General features: G+C 38.2%; 1 protein-coding gene across 1 annotated transcript; it reads right to left on the bottom strand.

The window, feature by feature from the left end:
* Positions 1 to 5177: 5177 nt before the first annotated feature.
* Positions 5178 to 17665, bottom strand: LOC129628463 (olfactory receptor 5M3-like). Its single transcript, XM_055547902.1, is given in 3 exon segments — positions 5178 to 5936; positions 5938 to 6114; positions 17069 to 17665. Coding segments are annotated over 3 exon segments (1533 nt in total).
* Between the last annotated feature and the right edge of the window lie 4106 nt (positions 17666 to 21771).

Below are 21771 nucleotides of genomic sequence, written 5' to 3'. Positions count from 1 at the left end.
GAGTGGGTAGATCTTCCCTTCTCCCAAGGATCTTCCCAATTCAGATTCAAACCTGGGTTTTCTGCATTTCAGGCAAATTCTTTACCATCTGAGCCATCAGGGAAGTCCAAATATACTTCTTAAATATCCATTTTTTCCAGTACTGGTATATTTTGTAGTCACCTATTTTTAAGATATTTATGGACAGTTAATATTTTTAATATAACTCAAAATATCATATTATATCTTTTTATTATAGTCATATTCTCCATGGTTAGATATGTAAACCATGTAATCAAATAATCTATTATCCCTAAATGTTGGATCAAAAATTATTTTTAATCTAATATTATACTTGTACTCATTTAAAGAGGGACAGCCTAATCACAGTAGACTTCAAAATAAAGTGGTAAACCACTCAAACACATTCATATATTATATATATTTCCTGGATACTCTTTTCCATACCTAACAAGCAATTTAAATCTACTATGTATCTTCCACTGTTACATTCTGCAGAATAAACACGAAGAGTAATGTAAATAAGGAGATTAATGTCACTCTTTAGAGTGGTAATGATGTAGCTAAATATTATAAGTATACATGCAATCTAGAGATGACAAAATATATACTGGGATGTGCATTGATTATAATAATGGTCTTCCCTAGTGCCTCATACAGTGAAGAATCTGCCTGCAATGTAGGAGACCAGGGTTCCATTCCTGGGTTGGGAAGATCCCCTAGAGAAGGGAATGGCTACCCATTACAATATTCTTGCCTGAAGAATTCCATTGACAGAGGAGCCTAGCAGGCTGCAGTCCATGGTGTCTGTATAATAATACATTATACCATTTTGGAGGAGTGACTTGAGCATGTGGATTTCAGTGTCCTGGAGAGTGGTAGGAAGGGCTTTCCTGGAACCAATCTCCCTTGAGATACTTAGGGCTGATTATATTTGTCCCAAATGCTTTGCAGGATCATTTTGAACTGCCTGTGAACATCCTTAGTCCATGGGAACAGCATCAAGAAAAGTAGCTTAGAGGTCTAACTGTAAATTGCCCAAACAATGCTATTTTATTTAAAAAAAAAAAAAAAGAGTATGTTGCAGACTCCAAACTTGCCCTACTCACCACCTGCCTATGCACTAGGTCACTTCAGTTCAGATCAGATCAGTCGCTCAGTCGTGTCCGACTCTTTGTGACCCCATGAATCGAAGCACGCCAGGCCTCCCTGTCCATCACCAACTCCCAGAGTTCACTTAAACTCACGTCCATAGTCGGTGATGCCATCCAACCATCTCATCCTCTGTCGTCTCCTTTTCCTCCTGCCCCCAATCCCTCCCGGCATCAGAGTCTTTTCCAATGAGTCAACTCTTCTCATGAGGTGGCCAAAGTACTGGAGTTTCAGCTTTAGCATCACTCCTTCCAAAGAACACCCAGGGCTGATCTCCTTTAGAATGGACTGGTTGGATCTCCTTGCAGTCCAAGGGACTCTCAAGAGTCTTCTCCAACACCACAGTTCAAAAGCATCGATTCTTTGGCACTCAGCTTCCTTCACAGTCCAACTCTCACATCCATACATGACCACTGGAAGAACCATAGCCTTGACTAGACAGACCTTAGTTGGCAAAGTAATGTCTCTGCTTTTCAATATGCTGTCTAGGATGGTCATAACTTTTCCTCCAAGGAGTAAGCGTCTTTTCATTTCATGGCTGCAATCACCATCTGCAGTGATTTTGGAGCCCCAAAAATAATGGCTGACTCTGTTTCCACTGTTTCCCCATCTATTTCCCATGAAGTGATGGGACCGGATGCCATGATCTTCATTTTCTGAATGTTGAGCTTTAAGCCGACTTTTTCACTCTCTTCTTTCACTTTCATCAAGAGGCTTTAGTTCCTCTTCACTTTCTGCCATAAGGATGGTATCATCTGCATATCTGAGGTTATTGATATTTCTCCTGGCAATCTTGATTCCAGCTTGTGCTTCTTCCAGCCCAGCATTTCTCATGGTCCATGGAATTCTCCAGGCAAGAATATTGGAGTGGGTTGCCATGCCCTCCTCCAGAGGTTCTTCCTGACCTTCTGGGTCTCCTGTATCACAGGTAGATTTTTTACTGTCTGAGCCACATAGGATATTTAGTGCATATTTCTTATGCAGTCCTTATTACATTGTATCACATATAGTTTCAATTGCCTGATTCATAATGTGAAATTAGAACAATCTGAAAAAATGCACATTGTTCTATTATTGCATTCTTTGTAATTATTTAATAAAAAGCATTTGTTAGGTCTTATGAAGGATGCAGGAAGGTGTGTAACATCATATCATGTTTAAGTGGGGATAGTGGTAAAGAATCCTGCAGGAGACACAAAGACAAGTGTTCAATCCCTGCTTCAGGAAGATCCCCTGGAGAAGGAAATAGCATACCCACTCTGGTAGTTTTGTCTGGGAAATTCCACGGACAGAGGAGCCTGGTGGGTTACAGTCCATGGGGTTGCAAAGAGCTTCACATGACTGAGTGCACACACACACACACACACACACACACACACACACACACTTCACACCTATTGGAACACATAGAGACACACTGAACACATAATAGACATACCAAATTCATCCCTACCTATCCTTACCTGGTTTCCCTCATGGCTCAGCTGGCAAAGAATCCACCTGCAATGTGGGTTACCTGGGTTCGTCCCTGAGCTGGGAAGGTCTCCTGCAGAAGGGAAATTCTGGAGCTTTTTCAACCTAAGAATATTTGAAATAATTTCTTGGCTTAGTATTTTTAAGACAAATAGCTAATAGAGTTTCATGAACCCCTGAGAGCTGAGTTCATGATTGCAATTTCAGTGCCCAAGTATGCAAGAGTCCTCAATTCCTTCCCACTAACTATGGAGAAAATGCATCAGGTAAACTTACTAGTAATAGGTCACTACAATGTAATCTGCACTCCCTCAAGGAAATGTAGATTTCAGAAGAAACTGTGGTGTTTGTGTGTGTGTGTGTGTGTTAATGAGGGAGAGATCAAGAAAGAGAGAGGGTGACTGAGAAAGATAAGTACACTTTATGCTGAAGATGCTTAACTATAATGATGTCGGTAAACACAGAAACAAATGTAGCAATAGCATTCGGTTTTAAAAGACATTTTACAAAACTATTCCAAATGAAAACTATCCTTAATTTAAAAGCTTTAAAATTATATTTTAAAATTAATTAGTAATCATCAACTAATTTGGAATGCCAAGAGTTTTCCAATAAATGGTGAATAAATAGTCTTACAGACAAAAGGAATTATGTTTAGCTCACCCAAATAGTAACATTAAGTAAGAGCTTAAATTCTTTAGGGAGGTTAAGTTTTGCATTACAGACACAATGATATTATTATACTTTAATCAAAATCCCCAATTTATTTACATGCAAATAGCTTTGAAATGTTGCCCATGATGTATGTGTGAATGAATGGAAATGAGTTTATATGTGCTTCTGCTTTCCCCTGAGGAAAATAAAAACTCACGTTGGACAAAGAGGACTTCCCTGGTGGCTCATTGTAAAGAATCCACCTGCCAGTGCAGGAAACATGGGTTGATCCCTGATCCAGGAAGATCCCACCAGCCATGGAGCAATTAAGCCCAAATGCTACAACTATTGAGCCTGTGCTCTAGAGCCTGGGAACCACAACTCTTGAGCCCATGTGCCAAAACCATTGAAGTCCACACATTCTAGAACCTGCGCTGGGCAACAGGAGATGCTACTGCAATGAAAAGACCATGAACGGTAACTAGAGATCAGCCTATGCAACTAGAGATTCCCTCCACTGGCCACAGCTAGAGAAAAGCCCTCACAGAAATGAAGATCCTGCATATCCAACAATAAATATATAAATACAATAATTAAAAAAAAAAACACTGGACAAAGAGAAATGTTTGTTATCCTATACATTATTCTTATTTTATATCTACATCTCTGTAGATAAATTATGCATTTTGTGATGATTTAAATGCATGATCTTAATGTGTGAATGACATTTCAGTGCCTATGTGTTTCTGTGTCAAGATATCAAGATATTTATTTGTTTACTTATATCAGAAGACATAGAAACATTATGGATGTCCAAGTTGTAAACTTGTTGCCTCATTGCTGTACTAGACGAACCGAGCTACAACAGAGAAGCCAAACTATGTTTACACTATTAAGTCAGGATGTGTCATTGTTAAGAAAAAAGAGAGAGCACCCAAATATTCCTTCTTTCAAGTAAAAAGAAATTAATATTTTATATCATACTTAGGTCAAAAATGTGCAAAATAATCCATGTGAATATTAATTTAATTTGTGAGGAGAAATCTGTAGCTTTGTACTTGCAAAATGACATATTCACTAATTCTACCTCCTTCTCAGAATGACAGCACTTTGGCTGGGGTACATGATATGTGCACACGTCAGCAGCCACACAGCAGCTATTAGAACCAGTAAAAGAGAGACACTTACACTGCTGTGTCTCTTAAATACAAAAATGCTGGAAAAGGATTACATATCATAGTATTTCTATTTTCAAAACAAAGTTCTCTGAACAGATCCACCTTTCACATTGAAAAGGGCATTAAATATCAGGCTTAAGTTTTTCAACTACCCAGTGATGTCAATATAATTTGAACAAAATTCCCAATTTGTTTATGTGCAAAGAGCTTTGAAATGTTTCCCATAATGCACGTGTGAGTCAGTGGAGATGAATTCACATGTGCTTCTCCTTTCCCCACAGGAAAATAAAAACCATTAGCAAGACCACCATCTTTATGCACTTACATTAGAGAACTGAATGAAATATGTTGTTATTTCTTCTACCTCAGATTGTAGTCTAGTAGAAAAATAGATAAATATTTCCTAAATTCATTACTACATTTTTGAATAAGAAAATCAATATCTTTTTATTTTAACAAAGGACATAAACAATGTCAATACATATACCTGTGAACTTAGGCTGAAATAGTCTTCTCTATTAATTTATTAATTTTAGCTAAGCTTGACTACTTGTATCAATGAGAGAAAATTCACTTTTTCCCTCTGAATTTTATTTTTTTCTTGTTTTTTGTAAAGGGTAAAGTTCTTACTTTTTGTGATTTCTCTAAAGCTGTGTACTAAGCAGTAATCTTTTGACAAATGAGTATTGATGAAATGCAGAGAACAAAAGTAACACAACTTTACTTTGTTAAAATTGTCCTGCTGATCACTTTGTTCATGGCCTCTTTCACATCTTTGTTCCTCAGACTGTAGATCATGGGGTTCAACATGGGGATCACCGCGGTGTAAAACACAGCCACCATCTTCCCCTGCTCCACAGACTCCTCTGTGGGACGTCTGAGATACATGAAAATAAGGGTTCCGTAGAACATGACGACAGCTGTCAAATGGGACCCACAGGTGGAGAAGGCCTTGCGCCTCCCTTCCGCCGAGTTCATCCGTAGAATGGCGATGAGGATGAACAGGTAAGATACGATAAGTACAGTTAGAGAATATGTGAAATTAATGCCCGCGAGTATGAGCATCGTATATTCTTTTACAAAGGTTCCAGCACAGGCCATTTTGATGAGAGGTGGGTCTGCACAGTAGAAGTGGTTGATCTCAATCTTCCCACAGAAGTACAAGCCATAGGTCCATAATGTTGCTGCCAGACTAATCAGAAAACCATACACATACGGGAAAGAAATCAGTCAGATACAGACAGCCCTTGACATTTTGCTGCCATAGAGCAAAGGGTTCCCAATGGCCATGTATCTGTCAAAGGCCATCACAGCAAGAATAAAAACTTCTACATGGACAAGAGCAATAAAAAAGAAACACTGTACCAAACAGCCAGTGTAAGAAATCGTTTTTGTCTCTGATAACAAGTTTTCCAGCATTTTAGGAGTGACATTGGAGGAAAACCACACATCAACAAATGACAAATGACTCAAAAAAAAAGTACATGGGGCTGCTGAGTTGTGGACTGACCTTAATTAACAGGATCATGCTGATATTACCCACCACAGTGATCATGTAGACCAGCAGGAAAATGACGAACAAAAGAACTTGCCATTCCCGACGACTGGTTAGTCCCAAAAGAATAAACTCTGTCACATCCGTGAAGTTGAGCATTTTCTCTTCTCTAAGTCAATATTCAATACAAACTTCTGTGATAACTTTTAGTAAATAAATTTAAAATTAAATGTTGATTATTATCAATTTATATTTTATTCATGATCCCTTTTATTTTTTTAATTAAATAACTATGACTTCATTTTGACAGTCTTTTCCAGAAATTTTTTCTGAACACCTGCTGTTTAACAAGCTCCCTGAAGGCATCTACATTGACAAATATAATCCTCTGACCCACTTACATAAGAGTTGTACAAAATGTGATTGAAACATGCTATTCCTAAAAATTGTAATTGTCCAAATGTCCAAGTGTGTATGTGTGTGTGTATTCAATTGTGTCCGACTCTTTACACGGACTATAGCCCACCAGACTCTTCTATCCATGGGATTTTCCAGGCAAAAATACTGGAGTAGCTTGCCACTTCCTCCTCAAGGGGATTTTCCCAACCCGGGGCTGAACCGGAGTCTCCTGCACTGGGAGATGGATTCTTTACCACTTAGCCACCAGGGAAGCTCAAGACTATTTCTTAAATATCCCTTGCTTCCAACTGGCACTTTAGTAATTATTCATTTTAAGATATTTATGAAGGGTAAGATTTCTCTTTTTAATGTCACTCAAAAATAATACTTTTCCTCCTTTTTAGTATAAGCATGTTCTTCAGGATTATGGGCTTTCCTGGTGGCTCAGATGGTAAAGCATCTTCCTGCAATGCAGGAGACCCGGGTTCAATCCCTAGGTCAGGAAGAACCCCTGGAGAAGGAAATGGCAACCCACTCCAGTACTCTTGCCTGGAAAATTCCATGGATGGAGGAGCCTGTTGGGCTACAGTCCATGGGGTCGCAAAGAGTTGGACAAGACTGAGCGACTTCACTTTCACCTCCAGGATTATAGGGCAAAACCATTTGATCCAATTGTCAGCCCTAAATGTCAGATAAAATTTATTTTTGATCTAACCTCATACTTGGACTCATTTAAAGAGGGACAAACTGTTCCCAGTAATCTTTGAAATTAAGGAATAAATCACTTACACACTTTCATATATTGTGTGTATTCCCTGGATAAGGACTCTGACAAACCTAGCATGTAATTAGAATCTACTAGATACGCTCCACTGTTATGTTCTGCAGATTCAAAGATAAGATCAGGAGATCAGTGTCACTAGTGAGAAGTGGTAGTAATGTAATTAAACCTTGTAAAATCATGATGTATTCCTACAGTGTTATAATACGGGGATAAAGCAGGGAATGATTGACTCTTCCGTGGAGATCCAGTGGTCTAGGAAAGCTACAAATTTATTTTCAAATACAGATTGTATCATATGAACCTCTCCAGGACAGTACTTCACAAAATATTTTCCTGAGAAAATACTAGTGTCTTGCATTCTGTTAATAAGTATTATGGAGGAAAATCCACAAATGTTTATTCATCAAATAATGAGAAATCTTGTGTCTTATCCAAATTCTTATAATTATGCAACTTACCTCATAAAATATGCAAAACTGTTTGGGAAAGAATTCTAATACACTTAGTCTAGCTAGCATTTACTTAGCTTTAAATGAGAGAAAGGAGAGAGAGATAGAGGTGACTTTTAAGTATATGAAAGAATGTGCATAGGTTTTATGAAATCATGACACCATTGTATACAAGGGACTTGAGCTTCTGCAGATTTGGGGATCCTGGGGGGATAGGGTGGAGGGTGATGTTCTAGAAGCAATCCTTCTGAGATACAAAGGAGAGCCATATTTGTCCTAAATGTGCCACAGTATCATTTTGAACCACTTGTGAACCTGCTCAGTCCAAGGGAACCAGAACAAGAAAAATGGAACACAGAACTGTTTGTAAACCACCCAAACAATGCAACTTAATAAAAAGTTTTAAAAATAGTATGTTGGCTTTTGAATAATATGAATGGGTTTTTAAAGATTGGGAAATTAATGAAAGATATGTTTTAGACACCATCATAAATGATATAGAAAATATAAAGATGAAGGAGAGATTCTGAATGTGGAAACAGATTACAAATATGTTAATAGAGCATGTTGATATTGTGTTAACAGTGCCAGGATTTTCCACTTATTTTTAAAACATTAGCTGAAGAGGAATTTTTATTTGGAATGTCAGATCTCACTGCATCTAACTGTACCAAGAATGATCCAGAAAGATGATATAAAAGATCAGTGTTGTTAGTACTTCACAAAGGGAAAACACATGAAAACCTGTGTTGTGGTTAGACAGGTAATTGAGAGCTCTGATGAATGCACAGGGAAAATGGAACAGCCAGGTCTGATCTTAGGAATTATGGACACTGGAAAAAAGAGAAGGGTTTGGAGACAGACAGTTTTGCTCGCCACCTTCTTCAGGAAAAATTATACACACAAACTACCCATATTGTATCACCCTGGCTTTCAAATTAAGTTACCAGTAATTGTAGATTACTTTCCCCCAGGACCAGAAAAGAGGAAACATTAAGTATTCCAGTTAGATATTTCTGTTTCTGTTGTAAAAGTGGTTTTGAATTCTGGCCCCATGACTTATTTTGTGAAGGTAGGCAGGCTTTGCTCTTAGTTTGTTTTGTGTTTCATTTCTCTGTGTCTTAAGATGATGTAACAAGTATTAACAGTATCAACTTCATTCTTTAAGAGTATGAAAAGGCATATTCGACTCTCTTGCAACCCCATGGATGGCAGCTCACCAGATTCCTCTGTCCATGGAATTCTCCAGGCAAAAATACTGGAGTGAGTTGCCATTTCTTCCTCCAATAATAAATAAGAAGGTGCAATTATTACTGAATGTACTTGTGGAAACTGTAGCTTCACTAATAGCTTTTAATAATCAAATATTCATATATCAATATAAAATTTCTGTCTCTCTCTAACAAATACACACCTCCATACATGGATAATATAAATGGAATAATTAATGAAGAATATAATAAAATAAAATATATGATGAAAGCTTCATCTTCCAGCTCCAGATAGATGTGTTTGTATACCGACCTCTAAATAGAGCAAAGTATTCCCAGGAAGGTTGCAGAATGGGAAAGTGAATGTTGTGTAAGAGATAAGATGATTCCAGTTAGAAAAGAAACTGGAAATCCACAAGAGAAGTTTCCCTTAAATTATTGCCTTATTGAAAAAAAAAAAAAACAATTAAGAATATTCTTCTAGAAAAAACCCTGGGGAAAGCATATCTCTAGAGGAAAAGTTGATCACTGAGTTTTTGTTTTGTAACAGATTAGCAAAAATCCCCCCCCCTCCCCAATTCAAGTTATTTTGAAAGTATTCTGGGATCAAATAACTTTTTTTGCTTTGGGTTTGCATCACACTAAACTTGGTGATGACGTTCCTCAACATTCATAAGCCCAGCTTGTGTTCTGTGCTTCATGGTCTGTGCCACTTGCCTTTTCCAGTGAAAGATGAAGCAAGTATTATTCCCTATTTTAACCAAAATTATTGCATATCAAGCCAGGAAACGTATTTCCAGAATCTGAGGGCCTTTCACCACCTTTATTCCTATATTCTAGCAACCATCTCTCTTGCCTAAATCACAGACTCAGTATTATACTCCATTCTAAACTGAAAACCAAAGTGGGTCTTTAAAAGCAAGTCATTTCAAATAGTTTCTTAGCTTGGAACTTTTCCAGAGCTTCTCATTTTTCTCAGGGTAAAAGTCTTCCAGTGGCTCACAGGATCTTGGCCGCTAGTCCCTTATCATGCCTATGGTCTCATATTCCATTAATTTTCTCACTGCCCTGGGCTGCAGCCACATTGGCTTCCATTTGTTCTTAAAACTTTCCTTGAACGCTTGCATCTGCCTTTCCCTTAGTTACTCCATCTGTCTAAAACACTGCTCTGTATGGACCTCCATGGCTCATCTCTAAACCACCTTCATGAGATTTTTGTTCAATTATCCTCTTCTCAATGAAATCAACCTTCCTTCTCATATCTGAGCCAGAGATCCCCCTTTGCTCCTTTATCTTACAAGATGATTTTTTCCAGATTTTTCCATAACATCACTAATATACTCCAAGATTTATTTACATATTTTCCTGATGGCTTACTCTTGTTTCTCACAAATGGAATATAAGTCTCATGAGATCAAGGATTTCTTTTTCTGTTTTGTTCACTGATAACAAATAACTAAAACAGAGCCTCAAACATAACAGGCACTCAGCTAATATTCGTCGGACAAGTAAGTGAATTAATTAATTCAACTGAAGGTTAAAATGCTGAGAAGTAGGCCAAAATAATTATAAACAAGTTTATGTATTTATTATTGGCATTTTAATATGATTAGGGATAAAGAGATTATTAATTTACTAATGGTAATGTCTTACGAGAATTAGTGTTGGTATCTTGCTTCAGACTGCATGCAAAAACTAAATTGCAAACTATATAAATTAAATATTTTAAATATGTGTGTAATGCAATAACGTTTATGTGAATGATTATATAGTTTCTCATAGTAGTTAAAATTGCACTAGTTGCATAATTACCTCTGAAATCGTATGGCTTTCAAATTGATTAAGTTTTATAATCTAGGGCAAGAATACAGCTAGGTAGAGAAATTAGTTCTGCTGTTGGTAAATTAGGCAGTTTAGAGTTACACACATAAATAGAAGGAGAAAAATAGCATACAAGATTATGTTATTAATGTTGATTATTTTATGTGACAACTAATTTAACCCTGAGGTAAATTCTTAAACAAAATTCCTAGAAAGTATTGATCAAGTTAAATACTCTGGAACATATATATGCACACACATATGCAAACACACATATAACCTACCTATATATGTGTAACATATATAACATTTATACTTACATATATAATGTCCACAGATAATTTTGTTTCATTTGTGGAAATCATTGTGAGAAAAACTTTATTTTTAAAATTTTCTTATAAAATATTGATAAATAAAAGAAAATGAACAGAATTTGAATATTGACAAGAAAGTTTAAGATTCATTCACAATCAAGCAGCTATCTGTGCCTCAGATTTTTCTCATATTTCAAATAAAAACATTTTGAAAACCAGGCAACAGTATTGCTAAAAATAAAATTCAGGATATCTGCTATATTAATAATGTGTTCATTTTAAAATCAGATATAAAAGAATCACATTACATACATATGTACTAGGACTAGCAAGGTTTCAGCTAGTTTCTGCTATCACCAACCCCAAAAATAGTTTCTAAAAATAAAACAAAATAAGAGTAAATATATTTTTCTATTTTCCAAAAATTGTCTAAAGATAAGTTGTTGAAATATATTTATGGAAACACATCCCAAACTCCAAATCAACAGTGAGATTATATTACCTTCTGATAGTCATTATAAGGTAAGACACAAATAGGGCCTTAAATAGAAACCATATAATTAAAATACACTTACATATAAATGAGGTTTATTTAATTAATTAGTAAACATTTGAAAATCCAGACTCATCTAGGATACAGTTGCATTGATTAATATTATTGCATGAGGCTTGTAGCATATTTTGAATAAAATATTCCACAATCAGGGATGCTGTCAATAATTATAACAATGAGATACAGTGAAATAATGTCAATTTAAGCACCTAAAAATAACAGATATCCCAAACCAGTATCTATTTTAGGTGCAAGAAAAGACTGTTACACTTCTTCTAAAATCAGAATCTAAACAGGGAACATGTGTATACCTGTGGAGGAGTCATGTGATATATGGCAAAACCAATAAAATATTGTAAAGTTTAAAAATAAAATTAAAAAAAATAGTGAATTTATAAAAATTGCAACTATTTTACATAAAATTTTTTCCAGTCACACCTACTAAATATAGATTTCATAGACCCAGAGACTCTTGTTTCAAATGTTCTTATTTTACTTTTACACTATTATTCCATTTTCAATTATATATAATCTTCATCTATTCATGGAAAACATAAATGACACATTTCCTCAAAATTACCCAGAAGAAATGATAACTGTCTACCCCTTCTATTGAACCATGGGTCTCATCATATACTTTAACTTTCCATTTTATTTAGTTAAAGCTGTTCTGCTAATTGCTTTGCTCATGACCTCCTTCACATCTTTGTTGCTGAGACTATAAATCATAGAGTTCAACATTTAGGAATTACTGTCATGTAAAATATAGCCACAATTTTCCCCTGTTCTACAGACTCTTCAGTTGGACTTCCGAGACACATGAAGAAAAGATTTCCATAAAATACAGGGAACACTGTCAAGTGGGGTCCACATGTAGAGAAATCTTTCTTCCTTCTGCTGAGCGCATTCTCAGGACAGCAATAAGGATAAATGTGTTTAGTTCAGTTCAGTTCAGTCACTCAGTCATGTCCGACTCTTTGTGACCCCTTGAATCATAGCACGCCAGGCACCCCTGTCCATCACAAACTCCCGGAGTTCACTCAGACTCACGTTCCTCGAGTCGGTGATGCCATCCAGCATCTCATCCTCTGTCGTCCCCTTCTCCTTCTGACCCTAATCCCTCCCAGCATCAGAGTCTTTTCCAATGAGTCAACTCGTCGCATGAGGTGGCCAAAGTACTAGAGTCTCAGCTTCAGCATCATTCCTTCCAAAGAACACCCAGAACTGATCTCCCTTAGAATGGACTGGTTTTATCTCCTTGCAGTCCAAGGGACTCTCAAGTGTCTTCTCCAACACCACAGTTCAAAAGCATCAATTCTTTAGCACTCAGCTTTCTTCACAGTCCAACTCTTACATCCATTCATGACTACTGGAAAAACCATAGCCTTGACTAGATGGACCTTTGTTGGCAAAGTAATGTCTCTGCCTCTGAATATGCCATCTAGGTTGGTCATAACTTTTCTTCCAAGGAGTAAGCGTCTTTTAATTTCATGCCTGCAATCACCATCTGCAGTGATTTTGGAGCCCCCAAAAATAAAGTCTGACACTGTTTCCCCATCTATTTCCCATGAAGTGATGGGACCAGATGCCATGACCTTAGCTTTCTGAATGTTGAGCTTTAAGCCAACTTTTCCACTCTCCTCTTTCACCTTCATCAAGAGGCTTTTTAGTTCCTCTTCACTTTCTGCCATAAGGGTGGTGTCATCTGCATATCTGAGGTTATTAATATTTCTCCTGGCAATCTTGATTCCAGCTTGTGCTTCTTCCAGTCCAGCGTTTCTCATGATGTACTCTGCATATAAGTTAAATAAGCAGGGTGACAATATATACAGCCTTGAGGTACTCCTTTTCCTATTTGGAACCAGTCTGTTGTTCCATGTCCAGTTCTAACTATTGCTGCCTGACCTGCATATAGGTGTCTCAAGAGACAGGTCAGGTGGTCTGGTATGCCCATCTCTTTCAGAATTTTCCACAGTTTATTTTGATCCACACAGTCAAAGGCTTTGGCATAGTCAATAAAGCAGAAATAGATGTTTTTCTGGAACTCTCTTGCTTTTTCAATCATGCAGTGGATGGTGGCGATTTGATCTCTGGTTCCTCTGCCTTTTCTAAAACCAGTTTGAACATCTGGAAGTTTTCGGTTCACGGATTGCTTAAGCCTGGCTTGGAGAATTTTGAGCATTACTTTACTAGCGTGTGAGATGAGTGCAATTGTGTGATAGTTTGAGCATTCCTTGGCATTGCCTTTCTTTGGAATTGGAATGAAAACTGACCTTTTCCAGTCCTGTGGCCACTGCTGAGTTTTCCAAATTTCCTGGCATATTGAGTGCAGCCCTTTCACAGCATCATCTTTCAGGATTTGAAAGAGCTCAACTGGAATTCCATCACCTCCACTAGCTTTGTCCATAGTGATGCTTTCTAAGGCCTATTTGACTTCACATTCCAGGATGTCTGGCTCTAGGTGAGTGATCACACCATCATGATTTTCTGAGTCGTGAAGATCTTTTTTGTACAGTTCTTCTATATAGGAGATGATTGGGGGCAGGAGGAGAAGGGGATGACAGAGGATGAGATGGCTGGATGGCATCACCGACTTGATGGACATGAGTCTGAGTGAACTCCGGGAGTTGGTGATGGACAGGGAGGCCTGGCGTGCTGTGATTCATGGGGTCTCAAAGAGTCAGACACGACTGGGCTACTGAACTGAACTGAACACATCTGCAAAAGACAGGTGACTGAGGAAAAAAATACATGGGGCTGCTGAGCTTGGGACTGATCCTTATCACTAATATGGTCATACCAATAATCCCAATTGGAGTGAATATGTATATCAGTAAGAAAACCACAAAGAAAAGGGGTTGCAATTCAAGATGGTTAGTTAATCCCAAAAGAATAAATTTGGTCACATCAGTAAAATTGAACATTTTCTTAAATCTGATACAGATCGAGATCAGTTCAGTTGCTCAGTCATGTCCAAGTCTTTGCGACCCCATAAACGGTAGCACGCCAGGCCTCCCTGTCCATCACCAACTCCCGGAGTTTACCCAAACCCACGTCCACTGAGTCGGTGATGCCATTCAACCATCTCATCCTCTGTCGTCCCCTTCTCCTCCTGCCCTAAGTCTTTCCCAGCATCAGGGTCTTTTCCAATGAGTCAGCTCCTCACATCAGGTGGCCAAAATATTGGAGTTTCAGCTTCAGCATCAGTCACACCAATAAACACCCTGGACTAATATCCTTTAGGATGGACTGGTTGGATCTCCTTGCAGTCCAAAGGACTCTCAAGAGTCTTTTCCAACACCACAGTTCAAAAGCATCAATTCTTCAGCTCTCAGCTTTCTTTATAGTCCAACTCTCACATTCATACATGACAACTGGAAAAACCATAGACTTACATAGACATACTAGACAGACCTTTGTTGGCAAAGTAATGTCTCTGCTTTTTAATATGGTGTCTAGATTGGTGATAACCTTTCTTCCAAGGAGTAAAGTGTCTTCTAATTTCATGGCTACAATCACCATCTGCAGTGATTTTGGAGCCCAAAACAATAAGGTCTGCCACTGTTAGAAGTGGACTTGGAACAACAGAATGGTTCCAAATTGGGAAAGGAGTCCATCAAAGCTGTATATTGTCACCTTGCTTATTCAATTTCAATGCAGAGTACATCTTGTGAAGTTCCAGGCTGGATGAAGGACAATCTGGAATCAAGATTTCTGGAGAAATAACAATATCCTCAAGATGATGACATCACCTTTATGGCAGAAAGTGAAGAACTAAAGAGCCTCTTGACGAAAATTAAAGAGGAGAGTGAAAAAGTTGGCTTAAAACTCAGCATTCAGAAAACTAAGATCATGGCATCTGGTCCCATAACTTCACGGAAATAGATGGGGAAGCAATGGAAACAGAGAGATACTTTATTTTTGGGGGAGAGGGCTCCAAAATCACTGCAGATGGTGACTCCACCCATGAAATTAAAAGATGCTTGCTCTTTGGAAGAAAAGTTTTTACCAGCCTAGACAGCATATTAAAAAACAGAGGCTTTGCCAACAAAATCCGTCTAGTCAAAGCTATGGTCTTTCCAGTAGTCATGTATGGATGTGAAAGTTGAATTGGAAAGAAAGCTGAGTGGTGAAGAATTGATGCTTTTGAACTGTGGTGTTGGAGAAGATCCTGAGAATCCCTTGGACTGCAAGGAGATCAATCCAGTCAATCTGAAAGTAAATAAACCCTGAATATTCTTTGGAAGGACTGATGTTGAAGCTGAAGCTCTAATATTTTGGCTACTTTATGTGAAAAACTGACTCCTTGGAAAAGATCCTGGTGCTGGGAAAGATTGAAGGAGGGAGGAGAAGTGGATGACAGAGGATGAGATGGTTAGATAGCATCACCGGCTCAATGGACATGAGTTTAAATAAGCTCCAGGAGTTGGTGAAGGACAGGGAAACCTGGCTTGCTGCAATCCATGGGGTTGCAAAGAGTCGGACACAACTTAACAACTGAACTGAACATCACAATGTGGTCAATATGAATAGCACTTCATTTTTCAGCTACCCAAACCATATAAATGAAACTAATAGACTTATATAATTTGAATAAATGTATAACAATATAGCAGAGAAGGCAATGGCAACCTACTCCAGTACTCTTGCCTGGAAAATCCCACGGATAGAGGAGCCTGGTAGGCTGCAGTACATGGGGTCATGGAGTCGGACATGACTGAGCAACTTCACTTTCACTTTTCACTTTCATGCATTGGAGAAGGAGATGGCAACCCACTCCAGTGTTCTTGCCTGAAGATTTCCAAGGATGGGGGAGCCTGATGGGCTGCCATCTATGGGGTTGCACAGAGTCGGACACAATTGAAGTGACTCAGCAGCAGCAGCAGCAGCATAACAATATAGAATGCTTGGGGCTGGTGCACTGGGATGACCCAGAGGGATGGTAGGGGGAGGAACATGGGAGGGGGTTTCAGGATGGGGAACATGTGTACACCCATGGTGGATTCATGTTGATGTATGGCAAAACCAATACAATATTGTAAAGTAATTAACCTCCAATTAAAATAAATAAATGTATATTTAAAAAAAATTCCTGTCCAATGACTTGGGTTCTCAGAGTTCTTTTTAGTCCAAGTTTCTCCATGAAAATGTCCCCCAAGAAAAAAGATATACATTTGGACAAATTATTACTGGACTAAGAAAAGTCATTGTATATAGAAAATAAAAATAATACAATTAGCACTATATTTACTTAGAAAGCAATTTCCTGCTAAACAGTTCTTTGATCAAATCTTTCACATCCTTGTTCCTCAGGCTGTAGATCATGGGGATCAACACGGGGATCACTGTGGTGTAAAACACAGCCACCAGTTTCCCCTGCTCCACAGACTCTTCTGAAGGGGGTCTAAGATACATGAAGAAAAGAGTTGTATAGCAGACGGTGACAGCTGTCAGATGGGAGCCACAGGCAGAGAAAGCTTTGTGCCTGTCTTCTTTGGAATGAATCTTCAGGATGGCAAGACAAATATAAAGGTAAGAAATCAGAATGATGAGAAGAGAAAAGGAAAGGTTACATCCAGCCACACAAACATGGACAATTCTTTGTTGTAGGTGTCAGAACAAGCCAGCTTAATCAGCAGTGGGTCAGCACAGTAGAAGTGATTAATTTCTCTAGGGCCACAGAAGGCTACGTTGTAGGTCCACATGGTCTCCATAAGCCCAATGAGTGCTCCATATGCATAAGGCACCATGATGAAGGATGTGCACACACTCTTAGACATTCTGCTGCCATAAAGCAGAGGGTTGCAGATGGCCATATACCAGTCAAAGGCCATGACAGCTAGGATATAGATCCCTACATGGACCAAGGCAATAAAGAAGTAACACTGCACCAGACAAGCAGAATAAGTAATGGTTTTCTTCTCTGATAAAAAAATTGCCAGCATCTTGGGAGTCACATTGGCAGAGAAGCACAGATCTACAAAGGATAAATGGCTCAGGAAAAAGTGCATGGGGGTGTGGAGGCGGGCATTAATCTGGATGAGAATAGTTATGCCCAGATTCCCTGCCACCATGGCTATGTAAATGGCCAAAAACAGCACAAAGAAGAGAATCTGCAATTCCAGGCAATTGGTCAGTCCAAGGAGAATGAACTCAGTCACTGAAGTGATGCTTCTTCTCATAGTTTGCTCTATGAGATGAGAGATCTGTGTATTTATATTAGATAACAGGAAAATGAAAAATAAATATCACTATGTCACTCATGACCTTCTCACTAATTTCGTTTCTTTCTTAGCAATTTTATTTTCACTCTATTTCCACTGGTGTTCATTCTAAGTAAACATAATCTCAGCCTGGAACTGGAATCTAGTGGTATTCAAAGCATCTTTTTATTTTTTTTGACATAGCCCTCTACTTTTTATTTCCTTATTTTCCATTTCCTATCTAATTAGGATTTATTCACTGTTTTCTTTCTCCAGTTTCTCCTTGTCTTTCTTGGTCCTGGGCTTTTATTGGCAAAACATACTTTGTGTGCATACTTGATCCCAGATATCACCATCAGGTTTATTTATCCTTATCTCCAATTATATAAAGATATGGGAATTTAAAAAGAAAAAAAAAAAGATGGGGTATCAAAGGAAATATTTTCCCAAATGGCCTTACACATTTTGGATAAATTTACCTAACCAGTTTCTTACTGGAGAATCCAAAATAATTAAATTGAACAAGTTTGATGCTTTCCAACATTTTCAGACTCAATAGCACAGGGACTTTCTAGGTGAGGAACTGAAACTTTTGTCTTCACTTTTTAAAAAATATACACATAATTGCATTTCAGCTGTTGGCCAGTTTTTAGATTCTCCTACCAGTAGAACCCTGATAGGATTCTTTTGTAGAGAATGTCCCACTGCATGGAATCGGCAGTGACAGAAATCCTCTCTTCCTGGTCTCTCACTTCTGCACTGTGATATCTGAGGGCCAAGATTCCTGGTTCATAGAGGAATAGGCTGAAACCAGATGCTTGCTTTTTTATATCTTATGGAGTAAATTAGTGACGTAAGGCACACAAAATATTTTTTTCATTTCATTGACTGCACTGAGCTTTAATGATCAGATTGATTCTGCAAAGGAAGACTGACTCTGTGAAGTCTGAGCTGCCAAGCCTCCAAACTGCCTGGGTTGTTCTCTAAGCCTGATATTGTGGCTGAACATTGATTTGGAATATGACACAGCTTTCCAGACAGTTTGTTTGTGCTTAAGATAGCTACAGGTGACTTCTGTTGTTGCAAGAAATAAAATAACAAAAGCTCATATTAATAATAATGGCTAAAAGATGAGTGTTTGCTTTTCTATGTAGAATTTATCTATATTCACTAAGAACATGATACAGAAAGGGAATCTTTGAATATGAATGCCTGAAGCAAAGCTTTGATTAGCAATTTACACAACATTGTTGACTAATATACACACACACACACACACACACACACACACACACACACACTAAAAGCTGAAATTTCTCTTTTATCAGGGAGAAATTTTTAGGATTCCAAACCCAGGAGGCAGCCTCCCAAGTTACCTTGAGAAAATTGCTCAAAGGAGGATAGTGGGCAATCTAGGGTAGATAGAATGTTTTGTGATAAATGGCAGGCTAGTAATGCTCAAAATTCTCCAAGTCAGGCTTCAGCAATACGTGAACTGTGAAGTTCCAGATGTTCAAGCTGGTTTTAGAAAAGGCAGAGGAACCAGAGATCAAATTGCCAACATCCGCTGGATCATGGAAAAAGCAAGAGAGTTCCAGAAAAACATCTATTTCTGCTTTATTGACTATGCCAAAGCCTTTGACTGTGTGGATCACAATAAACTGTGGAAAATTCTGAAAGAGATAGAAATACCAGACCACCTGACCTGCCTTTTGAGAAACCTATATGCAGGTCAGGAAGCAACAGTTAGAACTGGACATGGAACAACAGACTGGTTCCAAATAGGAAAAGGAGTATGTCAAGGCTGTATACTGTCACCCTGCTTATTTAACTTCTATGCAGAGTACATCATGAGAAACGCTGAACTGGAAGAAGCACAAGCTGGAATCAAGATTGCCAGGAGAAATATCAATAACCTCAGATATGCAGATGACACCACCCTTATGGCAGAAAGTGAAGAGGAACTCAAAAGCCTCTTGATGAAAGTGAAAGAGGAGAGAGTGAAAAAGTTGGCTTAAAGCTCAACATTCAGAAAACTAAGATCATGGCATCTGGTCCCATCACTTCATGGGAAATAGATGGGGAAACGGTGGAAACAGTGTCAGACTTTATTTTTGGGGCTCCAAAATCACTGCAGATGGTGATTGCAAACATGAAATTAAAAGACGCTTACTCCTTGGAAGTAAAGTTATGACCAACTTAGATAGCATATTGAAAAGCAGAGACATTACTTTGCCAACAAAGGTCCACCTAGTCAAGGCTATGGTTTTTCCAGTGGTCATGTATGGATGTGAGAGTTGGACTGTGAAGAAAGCTGAGCACCGAAGAATTGGTGCTTTAGAAGTGTGGTGTTGGAGCAGACTCTTGAGAGTCCCTTGGAGTGCAAGGAGGTTCAACCAGTCCATCCTAAAGGAGATCAGTCCTGGGTGTTCATTGGAAGGACTGATGCTGAAGCTGAAACTCCAATACTTTGGCCACCTCATGCAGAGTTGACTCACTGGAAAAGACTCTGATGCTGGGAGGGATTGGGGGCAGGAGGAGAAGGGGATGACAGAGGATGAGATGGCTGGATGGCATCACCGACTTGATGAACATGAGTCTGAGTGAACTCCGGGATTTGGTGATGGGCAAGGAGGCTTGGCGTGCTGCGATTCATGGGGTCGCAAAGAGTCAGACATGACTGAAGGACTGAACTGAACTGATATATGGATTATCTATTAATATACCTTCTAATACTTTTGCAAACAATACTGTATGTTTGGTCTTCCACTAGTATCACTTGTTATTCTACCACACTAAGCTTAATAAATTTGGAAATCATCCAATGTTTTTTCTGCTTTAAAAACACAGAATAAAAACCATTTAGCTATCATCTCTTCCTCTCTCTTTATAATTTGTTATTATTTTTAATAAGTCAGTTATGTCTTTTGAGCTACTGACATTTATACTGTTGTTCCATATGATCTGTATTTATGTATATTTAGTCACAAGTTTGGAGAAGGAAATTGCAATCCACTCCAGTATTCTTGCCTAGAGAATCCTGTGGACAGAAGGTCCTGTTGGGCTGCCATCTATGGGGTCGCACAGAGTTGGACGTGACTGAAGAGACTTAGCATGCATGCATGCATGCATGCATTGGAGAAGGAAATGGCAACCCACTCCAGTGTTCTTGCCTGGAGAATCCCAGGGACAGAGGAGCCTGGTGGGCTGCTGTCTACAGGGCTACACAGAGTCAGACACGACTGAAGCGACTTAGCAGCAGCAGCAGTCACAAGGTTGTTCTCATTCATGGATTTTGTTTTCCTTGTGCTGAAGGTTAATCTCTCAGTCATGTCTGACTCTTTGTGACCCTATGGACTGCAGCTCTCCAAGCTCTCTGTCTATGGAATTCTCCAGGCAAGGACGCTGAAATGGGTTACCATTTCTTTCTCCAGGGGATCTTCCCAACCCAGGGATAGAATCTGGGTCTCTTGCATTGTAAGCAGATTCTTTGCCTTCTGAGTCACCAGGAAAACCCTTGTTTATCCTGTACTCATTCGTAATTAAAAGTTTCTTCACAAGTTCCAGTTGTCCATTTTAATCTTTATAGTCTCATGGCTTTAATGTTTTTTTTAATTTAAATTTATTTATTTTAATTAGAGGCTAATTACTTTACAATATTGTATTGGTTTTAATAACTTGTATAAAGTAAACTCAATATCTGAAGTTGAGTATCCTTCCTTTTTTTCTATTTTTCTGGAAATTCACATGAACAAGGACTTTCTCTATGGAAGTTCCTTCATGTTTGAGTGGTTGATAATTTTTTTCTCTGGCTGATATTTATGTTTTTTCAGTCCCAGAAAGCTTATTCTAAACTAGGAACACCTTAAAATTAATTTCAAGTGAATTTGACAGTTCATGAAAACACTGTAAACCTAGACCCAAAATGAAAAATGAATTAGCATTTTTTTTTTATTTTCAAAAAAGATTATCTTTAGTTTGACCATTAGTCAAAGCCTAAGTAAATTACTTTGATTTTATTGTTGCTGTTGTTATTGTTGACTCTATATCTCTGTAGAGGTTATAGTCCTACAACAATCTTAATT

Source organism: Bubalus kerabau, chromosome 15 (genome assembly GCF_029407905.1).
Source record: "Bubalus kerabau isolate K-KA32 ecotype Philippines breed swamp buffalo chromosome 15, PCC_UOA_SB_1v2, whole genome shotgun sequence".
Lineage (NCBI taxonomy): Eukaryota > Metazoa > Chordata > Mammalia > Artiodactyla > Bovidae > Bubalus > Bubalus kerabau.
This window is presented reverse-complemented; position numbering and strand designations above follow the sequence as displayed.